The sequence below is a fragment of the Oncorhynchus tshawytscha genome, linkage group LG08 (assembly GCF_018296145.1).
Source record: "Oncorhynchus tshawytscha isolate Ot180627B linkage group LG08, Otsh_v2.0, whole genome shotgun sequence".
Classification (NCBI taxonomy): Eukaryota; Metazoa; Chordata; class Actinopteri; order Salmoniformes; family Salmonidae; genus Oncorhynchus; species Oncorhynchus tshawytscha.
This window is the reverse complement of record NC_056436.1, coordinates 1,336,748-1,349,013: the sequence shown is the minus strand read 5'-3', so window position 1 is coordinate 1,349,013 and position 12,266 is coordinate 1,336,748. Positions and strand designations below refer to the sequence as shown.

General features: G+C 51.1%; 1 protein-coding gene across 1 annotated transcript in view; it reads right to left on the bottom strand.

Annotated features, from left to right (window-relative positions):
* Window positions 1-223: 223 nt before the first annotated feature.
* Window positions 224-12,266, bottom strand: part of atrn (attractin) — a 224,784-nt gene continuing 212,741 nt past the window's right edge. The window contains 2 exon segments of the mRNA XM_042325050.1: window positions 224-784; window positions 8,677-8,791. Of these exon segments, the coding sequence (XP_042180984.1) occupies window positions 660-784; window positions 8,677-8,791 (240 nt within the window). The 3' untranslated portion in view covers window positions 224-659.

Below are 12,266 nucleotides of genomic sequence, written 5' to 3'. Positions count from 1 at the left end.
GAGAGGGGGTAGAGAGGGGGTAGAGAAGGGGGTAGAGAGGGGTAGAGGGTAGGGAGATGGGGTAGAGAGGAGAGAGGGGGTAGAGAGGAGAGAGGGGGTAGAGAAGGGTAGAGAGGGGAGGCAGGGGGTAGAGAGGGGGTAGAGAAGGGGGTAGAGAGGGGTAGAGCGGGGAGATGGGGTAGAGAGGAGAGAGGGGGTAGAGAGGAGAGAGGGGGTAGAGAAGGGTAGAGAAGAGGAGACAGGGGGTAGAGAGGGGGAGGAATGGAGAGGGCAGAAGTAGAGAGGGGGGGAGGGGGCATAGAAAGGAGAGGAGAACCAGAGCAGCTGTGTGGTCTCACCAGAAGAAGAAAACAGAAGGAAAACTGACCCTAGGACAGATTCTAACAGGAGACCGTTACCATCACCAGTTACACCCGGGTGGACACCAGACAGACAACACCTCTCCCTGAGCAGCAATGAAGCCGTGGTCCCTCTCTTCTGAAGAGGTGCTGTGGTGCACCAGGTGTCAACTGGGAAGCCTTTAGGAGGGTGACTGTCCTCTCCCCACTAACTCCCTCCATTCCTCTCCCCCTTTTCTCCCTCCTTCTCTTCCTTCAGTTCGGGGTTATAGTCTCTGGGGTGGGGGAAGGGGTGGGTCCAGGGGCAGGGAGGGGGTGTGGTCAGATACAGGTGGAGGGCTGTGCGGAGGGATGTTGCTTCCTGTTCCTCAGACCACATGACTTCTCCTTGTAACCAAGACACATCTGCTGAGACACATCCACCAGGGCTGAGGCCACCGTTAGACCTACACAGGGACAGGAAGTGATGTATTAGTAACAGGAGGTGATGTATAAGTAGCAGGACAGACAGACAGACAGACAGACAGACAGACAGACAGACAGACAGACAGACAGACAGGTCGTCTACTGGTTAGAGCGTTGGACTAGTAACCGAATCCCCGAGCTGACAAGGTAAAAATCTGTCGTTCTGCCCCTGAACAGGCAGTTAACCCACTGATCCTAGGCCATCATTGAAAATAAGAATTTGTTCTAACTGACCTGACTAGTTAAATAAAAGGTGAAAAAGAAAAAATGTATTAGCAAACAGGAAGTGATGTCTTAGGACAAATATGTTCATCATAAACCAATATGGGCCTTAGGATACAGTGGTGGCTAGTGGCACTTTAATTTAGAAGGCAGCCATTTGCAGAAGTGAACAAGAATGATTAGCGCTGTACGGTACAGATAAACTTTCCAGATACGGAAAACATTGTTCGGTACTATAGGATACTTCTGTCAACTGTGCCTCACGTCATCTACTAAATGAGAGAGGATCAAGTCTGTCAGCGTTTCTCCGGTCTGTTGACGAGGACCTGTTGACGAGGACCTGTTGACGAGGACCTGTTGACGAGGAACTGTTGACGAGGACCTGTTGACGAGGACCTATTGACGAGGACCTGTTGACGAGGAACTGTTGACGAGGACCTGTTGACGAGGACCTGTTGACGAGGACCTGTTGACGAGGACCTGTTGACGAGGACCTGTTGACGAGGAACTGTTGACGACGACCTGTTGACGACGACCTGTTGACGACGACCTGTTGACGACGACCTGTTGACGACGACCGTTGACGACGACCTGTTGACGACGACCTGTTGACGACGACCTGTTGACGACGACCTGTTGACGAGACCTGTTGACGAGGAACTGTTGACGAGGAACTGTTGACGAGGAACTGTTGACGAGAACTGTTGACGAGGAACTGTTGACGAGGAACTGTTGACGAGGACCTGTTGACGAGGACCTGTTGACGAGACCTGTTGACGAGGACCTGTTGACGCGGAACTGTTGACGACGGAACTGTTGACGCGGAACTGTTGACGACGACCTGTTGACGACGACCTGTTGACGACGACCTGTTGACGACGACCTGTTGACGACGACCTGTTGACGACGACCTGTTGACGAGGACCTGTTGACGAGGACCTGTTGACGAGGACCTGTTGACGAGAGACCTGTTGACGAGACCTGTTGACGAGGACCTGTTGACGACGACCTGTTGACGACGACCTGTTGACGAGGAACTGTTGACGAGGACCTGTTGACGAGGACCTGTTGACGACGACCTGTTGACGAGGACCTGTTGACGAGGACCTGTTGACGAGGAACTGTTGACGAGACCTGTTGACGAGGACCTGTTGACGACGACCTGTTGACGACCACCTGTTTGACGACGACCTGTTGACGAGGACCTGTTGACGACGACCTGTTGACGAGACCTGTTGACGAGGAACTGTTGACGAGGAACTGTTGACGAGGAACTGTTGACGACGACCTGTTGACGAGACCTGTTGACGAGGACCTGTTGACGAGGACCTGTTGACGAGGACCTGCTGACGAGGAACTGCTGACGAGGAACTGTTGACGAGGAACTGTTGACGAAGAACTGTTGACAACGACCTGTTGATAAACGACCTGCATTAAGAAATGTTGAAGGACCTGTTCATTAACCTGTTCACAAAAGACCTGTTTTACAGATGCAAGATGAACTGTTGCGGAACTTGACGAGGAACTATGTAGGCTATCTTTCCTAGCTAGCTGACCGTTAACAGACCTGTTTGTGATGAGGCACAACCTGCTGATTTCAAAGTTGATTGTCACCAAGAACCTTGATTCATTCACTTCATCATCACCTGTTCTCGACCTCAAGCAGAGATACTGGAGAAAAACCTCTCTGACCTGTTCAGGACCTTCACCAACCAAACTTCCTGTGTGTGCAAAGCGCACCAAAGTGGCTCATGACCATCATGAATGAAGACATTAAAGACAGAGACCTATATAAAATAAGAGACCTGTTGACGAGACCTGTTGACGAGACCTGTTGACGAGGACCTGTTGACAGTACCTCAAATACATCGACCTGTTGAAGAGAAACAGACCTGTTGAATCAGACCAAATTGAGAAACAGACTGTTGAATCAGGACCAAATGGAGGAGAAACAGACTGTGAATCAGACCTGGAGGAGAAACAGACTGTGAATCATCCCACCTGGAGGAGAACCTGTGTGAATCAGGACCAAATGGAGGAGAAACAGACTGTGAATCATCCCAAATGGAGGAGAAACAGAACTGTGAATCATCCCAAATGGAGGAGAAACCTGTGAATCATCCCAAATGGAGGAGAAACAGACCTGTGAATCATCCCAAATGGAGGAGGAACAGACTGTGAATCATCCCAAATGGAGGAGAAACAGACCTGTGAATCATCCCAAATGGAAGAGAAACGAGACCTGTGAATCAGACCTGGACGAGACCTGTTGACGAGAACAAATGGAGGAACTGAAACAGAACTCCCAAATTGAGGAGACGATCATCCCAAATGGACGAGACCTGTTGAATCAGACCTGTGAATCATCCCAAATGGAGGAGAAAGACTGTGAATCATCCCAAATGGAGGAGAAACAGACTGTTGAATCATCCCAAATGGAGGAGAAACAGACCTGTGAATCATCCCAAATGGAGCGACCTGTTGATCAGACCTGTTGACGAGGACCTGTTGACGAGGACAATGCTGCAAATGGAGGAGAAACAGGGCTGCATCATCCCAAATGCCCAGAAGTTAACAGTCTTCAATAAACGTAACACGCATTAAGAAATGTTGAAACGGTTCATTAATGTTCACAAAAACAATGTTTTACAATGCAAGATGACAGCGGTAGCTTCCAGCTATGTAGGCTATCTTTCCTAGCTAGCTGACGTTAACAGTACTTTGTTTGTGATGAGGCACAAATATGCTGATTTCAAAGTTGATTGTCACCAAGAACTTGATTCATTCACTTCATCATCATCTCTTTCTCTCTCTCTCAAGCAGAGATACTGGAGAAAAATATCTCTGCCTCGTGTCAACCTTCACCAACCAAACTTCCTGTGTGTGCAAAGCGCATAGCAAAGTGGCTCATGCATCATGAATGAAGACATTAAAGACAGCATACAATTATATAAAATAAGAGATTGCTTCTTCTATGCAAATGATGTTGATCAGTACCATCAAATACATCCCAAATGGAAGAGAAACAGACTGTGAATCATCCCAAATGGAGGAGAAACAGACTGTGAATCATCCCAAATGGAGGAGAAACAGACTGTGAATCATCCCAAATGGAGGAGAAACAGACTGTGAATCATCCCAAATGGAGGAGAAACAGACTGTGAATCATCCCAAATGGAGGAGAAACAGACTGTGAATCATCCCAAATGGAAGAGAAACAGACTGTGAATCATCCCAAATGGAGGAGAAACAGACTGTGAATCATCCCAAATGGAAGAGAAACAGACTGTGAATCATCCCAAATGGAGGAGAAACAGACTGTGAATCATCCCAAATGGAGGAGAAACAGACTGTGAATCATCCCAAATGGAGGAGAAACAGACTGTGAATCATCCCAAATGGAGGAGAAACAGACTGTGAATCATCCCAAATGGAGGAGAAACAGACTGTGAATCATCCCAAATGGAGGAGAAACAGACTGTGAATCATCCCAAATGGAGGAGAAACAGACTGTGAATCATCCCAAATGGAGGAGAAACAGACTGTGAATCATCCCAAATGGAGGAGAAAGACTGTGAATCAGCTCTGTACCCAGGGACACCCTCCTATTGATTAATACACATTCACCTGTATTGTCGATACGCTACATCTTACCCAGATATTTAATACAGATTTACCATTCAAATACATGATTACCATTATGCTATAGGACTACGCTATCTACACGGGGGAGGGGTGTGTGTCTAGAGGAGGGGTGTGTGTCTAGAGGAGGTGTGTGTCTAGAGGAGGTGTGTGTCTAGAGGAGGGGTGTGTGTCTAGAGGAGGGGTGTGTGTCTAGAGGAGGGGGTGTGTCTAGAGGAGGGGTGTGTGTCTAGAGGAGGTGTGTGTGTCTAGAGGAGGTGTGTGTGTCTAGAGGAGGTGTGTGTGTCTAGAGGAGGGGTGTGTCTAGAGGAGGGGTGTGTGTCTAGAGGAGGGGTGTGTGAGGAGGGGCTGTGGGGGAGGTGTGTGTGTCTAGAGGAGGTGTGTGTGTCTAGAGGAGGGGTGTGTGTCTAGAGGAGGGGTGTGTGCCTAGAGGAGGGGTGTGTGCCTAGAGGAGGGGTGTGTGTCTAGAGGAGGTGTGTGTCTAGAGGAGGGGTGTGTGTCTAGAGGAGGGGTGTGTGTCTAGACGAGGGGGTGTGTCTAGAGGAGGTGTGTGTCTAGAGGAGGGGTGTGTGTCTAGAGGAGGGTGTGTGTCTAGAGGAGGGGGGGTGTGTCTAGAGGAGGGGTGTGTCTAGAGGGGTGTGTGTGTAGAGGAGGTGTGTGTCTAGAGGAGGGGTGTGTCTAGGGGGTGTGTCTAGAGGAGGTGTGTGTCTAGAGGAGGGGTGTGTGTCTAGAGGAGGGGTGTGTGTCTAGAGGAGGGGTGTGTCTAGAGGAGGTGTGTGTGTAGAGGAGGTGTGTGTCTAGAGGAGGGGTGTGTGTCTAGAGGAGGGGTGTGTGTCTAGAGGAGGGGTGTGTGTCTAGAGGAGGGGTGTGTGTCTAGAGGAGGTGTGTGTGTCTAGGAGGGGTGTGTCTAGCGAAGGTGTGTGTGTCAGGAGGGGTGTGTGTCTAGAGGGGTGTGTGTCTAGAGGAGGTGTGTGTGTCTAGAGGAGGTGTGTGTCTAGAGGAGGGGTGTGTCTAGAGGAGGGTGTGTGTAGAGGAGGTGTGTGTGTCTAGAGGAGGTGTGTGTGTCGCTGGGGAGGTGTGTGTGTCGCTGGGGGGGGTGTGTGTGTCTAGAGGAGGTGTGTGAGTCTAGTGGAGGTGTGTGTGTCTAGAGGAGGTGTGTGTGTCTAGAGGAGGTGTGTGTGTCTAGAGGAGGTGTGTGTCTAGAGGAGATGTGTGTATGTGTCTAGAGAAGGTGTGTGTGTCTAGAGGAGGTGTGTGTGTCTAGAGGAGGTGTGTGTGTCGCTGGGGAGGTGTGTGTTTCTAGAGGAGGTGTGTGTGTCTAGAGGAGGTGTGTGTGTGTCTAGAGGTGTGTGTGTGTCTAGAGGAGGTGTGTGTCTAGAGGAGGTGTGTGTCTAGAGGAGTGTGTGTGTCTAGAGGAGGTGTGTGTCTAGAGGAGGTGTGTGTGTCCAGAGGAGGTGTGTGTGTCTAGAGGAGGGTGTGTGTGTCTAGAGGAGGGTGTGTGTCTAGAGGAGGGTGTGTGTCTAGAGGAGGGTGTGTGTCTAGAGGAGGGGTGTGTGTCTAGAGGAGGGGTGTGTCTAGAGGAGGGGTGTGTGTCTAGAGGAGGGGGTGTGTGTCTAGAGGAGGGGTGGTGTCTGTGTGTGTAGAGGAGGTGTGTGTCTAGAGGAGGGGTGTGTCTAGAGGAGGTGTGTGTCTAGAGGAGGGGTGTGTGTCTAGAGGAGGGTGTGTGTCTAGAGGAGGGGTGTGTCTAGAGGAGGTGTGTGTAGTCTAGAGGAGGTGTGTGTGTCTAGGAGGGGTGTGTCTAGCGAAGGTGTGTGTGTCTAGAGGAGGGGTGTGTGTCTAGAGGGGTGTGTGTCTAGAGGAGGTGTGTGTGTCTAGAGGAGGTGTGTGTCTAGAGGAGGGGTGTGTCTAGAGGAGGGTGTGTGTAGAGGAGGTGTGTGTGTCTAGAGGAGGTGTGTGTGTCGCTGGGGAGGTGTGTGTGTCGCTGGGGGGTGTGTGTCTAGAGGAGGTGTGTGAGTCTAGTGGAGGTGTGTGTGTCTAGAGGAGGTGTGTGTGTCTAGAGGAGGTGTGTGTGTCTAGAGGAGGTGTGTGTCTAGAGGAGATGTGTGTATGTGTCTAGAGAAGGTGTGTGTGTCTAGAGGAGGTGTGTGTGTCTAGAGGAGGTGTGTGTGTCGCTGGGGAGGTGTGTGTTTCTAGAGGAGGTGTGTGTGTCTAGAGGAGGTGTGTGTGTGTCTAGAGGTGTGTGTGTGTCTAGAGGAGGTGTGTGTCTAGAGGAGGTGTGTGTCTAGAGGAGGTGTGTGTGTCCAGAGGAGGTGTGTGTGTCTAGAGGAGGTGTGTGTGTCTAGAGGAGGTGTGTGTGTCTAGAGGAGGTGTGTGTGTCTAGAGGAGGTGTGTGTCTAGAGGAGGTGTGTGTGTGTCGCTGGGGAGGTGTGTGTTTCTAGAGGAGGTGTGTGTGTGTCGCTGGGGAGGTGTGTGTTTCTAGAGGAGGTGTGTGTGTGTCTAGAGGAGGTGTGTGTGTCTAGAGGAGGTGTGTGTTCTAGGGGAGGTGTGTGTGTGTCTAGAGGAGGTGTGTGTGTCTAGAGGAGATGTGTGTGTCTAGAGGAGATGTGTGTGTCTAGAGGAGGTGTGTGTGTCTAGAGGAGGTGTGTGTGTCTAGAGGAGGTGTGTGTGTGTGTCTAGGAGGTGTGTGTGTCTAGAGGAGGTGTGTGTGTCTAGAGGAGGTGTGTGTGTCGTCTAGAGGAGGTGTGTGTGTGTGTCTAGAGGAGGTGTGTGTGTGTGTCTAGAGGAGGTGTGTGTGTGTCTAGAGGAGGTGTGTGTGTGTCTAGGAGGTGTGTGTGTGTGTGTCTAGGAGGTGTGTGTGTCTAGAGGAGGTGTGTGTGTCTAGAGGAGGTGTGTGTGTGTCGCTGGGGGAGGTGTGTGTGTCTAGAGGAGGTGTGTGTGTCTAGAGGTGGTGTGTGTGTCTAGAGGAGGTGTGTGTGTCTAGAGGAGGTGTGTGTGTCGCTGGGGGAGGTGTGTGTGTCTAGAGGAGCTGTGTGTGTCTAGAGGAGGTGTGTGTGTCTAGAGAAGGTGTGTGTCTAAAGGAGGTGTGTGTGTCGCTGGGGAGGTGTGTGTGTCTAGAGAAGGTGTGTGTGTCGCTGGGAGAGACTGGGGGTGACTGGGGAGAGACTGGGGGCAGAGACTAGGGGAGAGACTGGGGGAGAGACTGGGGGAGAGACTGGGGGAGAGACTGGGGGAGAGACTGGGGGAGACGGGGAGAGACTGGGGGAGAGACTGGGGGAGACTGGGGGGGAGAGACTGGGGGAGAGACTGGGGGGAGACTGGGGGAGACTGGGGGGGAGACTGGGGAGAGACTGGGGGAGATGGGAGAGACTGGGGGAGACTGGGGGAGAGACTGGGGGAGAGACTGGGGGAGAGACTGGGGGGAGACGGGAGAGACTGGGGGGAGACTGGGGGAGACGGGAGAGACTGGGGGAGAGACTGGGGGAGAGACTGGGGAGACGGGGGAGAGACTGGGGGAGAGCGTGGGGGAGAGACTGGGGGAGAGACTGGGGGAGAGACTGGGGGGAGAGACTGGGAGGAGAGACTGGGAGGAGACTGGGGGAGACTGGGGGAGAGACTGGGGGAGAGACTGGGGGAGAGACTGGGGGAGAGACTGGGGGAGAGACTGGGGGAGAGACTGGGGGAGAGACTGGGGGAGAGACTGGGGGAGAGACTGGGGGGAGAGACTGGGGGAGAGACTGGGGGAGAGACTGGGGGAGAGACTGGGGAGAGACTGGGAGGAGACTGGGGAGAGACTGGGGGGAGGAGACTGGGGGAGAGACTGGGGAGAGACTGGGGAGAGACAGGGGAGGGGAGAGACAGGGGAGAGACAGGGGAGAGGGGAGAGACAGGGGAGAGACAGGGGGAGAGACAGGGGAGAGACTGGGGAGAGACTGTGGGGAGAGACAGTGGGGACAGACAGACAGACAGGCAGAGAAAACATAGACCGAAGGAGGGTATTCCTGTATCTTACCAGACTGACCGGGCGGGGGGATGCCCCCGGTGCCTCTGGGTAAACGGACAAAGATGGAGAGGACAGCAGCCTTGTTCCCAAAACAGGGCTCCAGGGCGATGGGCTTGGGCACCGTCTGGACAGGAGAGAAATGTTAGAGCAGGGTGTGAATTACGGGGGAGGCAGGGGGGGCTAAAATCCACTGACTGAGATGCTAGCTCCCCTAAATGAGACGCTAGCTCCCCTAAATGAGACGCTAGCTCCCCTAAATGAGACGCTAGCTCCCCTAAATGAGACGTTAGCTCCCCTAAATGAGACGTTAGCTCCCCTAAATGAGACGTTAGCTCCCCTAAATGAGACGTTAGCTCCCCTAAATGAGACGTTAGCTCCCCTAAATGAGACGTTAGCTCCCCTAAATGAGACGTTAGCTCCCTAAATGAGACGTTAGCTCCCCTAAATGAGACGCTAGCTCCCTAAATGAGACGCTAGCTCCCCTAAATGAGACGCTAGCTCCCTAAATGAGACGTTAGCTCCCCTAAATGAGACGTTAGCTCCCCTAAATGAGACGTTAGCTCCCCTAAATGAGACGCTAGCTCCCTAAATGAGACGTTAGCTCCCCTAAATGAGACGTTAGCTCCCCTAAATGAGACGTTAGCTCCCCTAAATGAGACGTTAGCTCCCCTAAATGAGACGTTAGCTCCCCTAAATACAACAAAAGGGTAGGGGGTCTCTACATTACGCTCATTTAACCATTCTCCTATTTGTTTACAATGTAGTGGTAAATACGACAGTAAAATCGTCCAAATAAAACAAACACCCCCACGTTTCTGTCATGGTTTAAACCTTTTATTTCTATGTGGCGGGGCTGTCCACTCAGTATCGCTGAATTTCTCTCTCTGCTCCTTTACCTTTGTACTTCAATATGTCAACATTTGTTTGATTGCCTTTATTCCAACGCATTAGATTTATCTGGTGATATATTATTGTTTGCTTTTGTCAGTCAGCTATTGTTCAGGTGGGCAGACCTACAGGTGAGTTTAAGGTGGGTAGGCCTACAGGTATTGTTCAGGTGGGTAGGCCTACAGGTGTTGTTCAGGTGGGTAAACCTACAGGTGTTGTTCAGGTGGGTAGACCTACAGGTGTTGTTCAGGTGGGTAGACCTACAGGTGTTGTTCAGGTGGGTAGACCTACAGGTGTTGTTCAGGTGGGTAGACCTACAGGTGTTGTTCAGGTGGGTAGACCTACAGGTGAGTTTAAGGTGGGTAGGCCTACAGGTGTTGTTCAGGTGGGTAGGCCTACAGGTGTTGTTCAGGTGGGTAAACCTACAGGTGTTGTTCAGGTGGGTAGACCTACAGGTGTTGTTCAGGTGGGTAAACCTACAGGTGTTGTTCAGGTGGGTAGACCTACAGGTGTTGTTCAGGTGGGTAGACCTACAGGTGTTGTTCAGGTGGGTAGACCTACAGGTGTTGTTCAGGTGGGTAGACCTACAGGTGAGTTTAAGGTGGGTAGGCCTACAGGTGTTGTTCAGGTGGGTAGGCCTACAGGTGTTGTTCAGGTGGGTAAACCTACAGGTGTTGTTCAGGTGGGTAAACCTACAGGTGTTGTTCAGGTGGGTAGACCTACAGGTGTTGTTCAGGTGGGTAGACCTACAGGTGTTGTTCAGGTGGGTAGACCTACAGGTGTTGTTCAGGTGGGTAGACCTACAGGTGTTGTTCAGGTGGGTAAACCTACAGGTGTTGTTCAGGTGGGTAGACCTACAGGTGTTGTTCAGGTGGGTAAACCTACAGGTGTTGTTCAGGTGGGTAAACCTACAGGTGTTGTTCAGGTGGGTAAACCTACAGGTGTTATTCAGGTGGGTTACAGGTGTTGTTCAGGTGGGTAGACCTACAGGTGTTGTTCAGGTGGGTAGACCTACAGGTGTTGTTCAGGTGGGTAGACCTACAGGTGTTGTTCAGGTGGGTAGACCTACAGGTGTTGTTCAGGTGGGTAGACCTACAGGTGTTGTTCAGGTGGGTAGACCTACAGGTGTTGTTCAGGTGGGTAAACCTACAGGTGTTGTTCAGGTGGGTAAACCTACAGGTGTTGTTCAGGTGGGTAGACCTACAGGTGTTGTTCAGGTGGGTAGACCTACAGGTGTTGTTCAGGTGGGTAGACCTACAGGTGTTGTTCAGGTGGGTAGACCTACAGGTGTTGTTCAGGTGGGTAGACCTACAGGTGTTGTTCAGGTGGGTAGACCTACAGGTGTTGTTTAGGTGGGTAGACCTACAGGTGTTGTTCAGGTGGGTAAACCTACAGGTGTTGTTCAGGTGGGTAGACCTACAGGTGTTGTTCAGGTGGGTAGACCTACAGGTGTTGTTCAGGTGGGTAGACCTACAGGTGTTGTTCAGGTGGGTAGACCTACAGGTGTTGTTCAGGTGGGTAAACCTACAGGTGTTGTTCTCCATCAGTGGCCAGAAATAGTAGACCATTTATATTAGCTTTATTATTTTCTATCAACAGCTAGACACCAACATCACTAGACACCAACATCACTAGACACCAACATCACTAGACACCAACGTCACTAGACACCAACGTCACGAGACATCAAAGTCACTAGACACCAACGTCACTAGACACCAATGTCACTAGACACCAACGTCACTAGACAAACATCACTAGACACAAACATCACTAGACACCAATATCACAAGACACCAATATCACAAGACACAAACAGTACTAGACACCAACATCACTAGACACCAACATCACTAGACACCAACATCACTAGACACCAACATCACTAGACACCAACATCACTAGACACCAACGTCACTAGACACCAACGTCACTAGACACCAACGTCACTAGACACAAACATAACTAGACACAAACATAACTAGACAAACATCACAAGACACAAACAGTACTAGACACCAACATCACAAGACACCAACATCACAAGACACCAACATCACTAGACACCAACATCACCAGACACCAACATCACCAGACACCAACATCACCCGACACCAACATCACCCGACACCAACATCACCCGACACCAACATCACCCGACACCAACATCACCCGACACCAACATCACCCGACACCAACATCACCCGACACCAACATCACCCGACACCAACATCACCCGACACCAACATCACCCGACACCAACATCACCCGACACCAACATCACCCGACACCAACATCACCCGACACCAACATCACCCGACACCAACATCACCCGACACCTACATCACCCGACACCTACATCACCCGACACCTACATCACCCGACACCTACATCACCCGACACCAACATCACAAGACACAAACAGTACTAGACATCAATATCACGAGACACCAATATCACGAGACACCAATATCACGAGACACCAATATCACAAGACACCAATATCACAAGACACCAATATAACTAGACACCAATATAACTAGACACCAATATCACTAGACACCAATATCACTAGACACCAATATCACTAGACACCAATATCACTAGACAACTAGTCTACAGCTAGACACCGATTTCACGAGACAACTAGCCACCAATATCACTAGACACCAATATAACTAGACACCAATATCACTAGACACCAACATCAC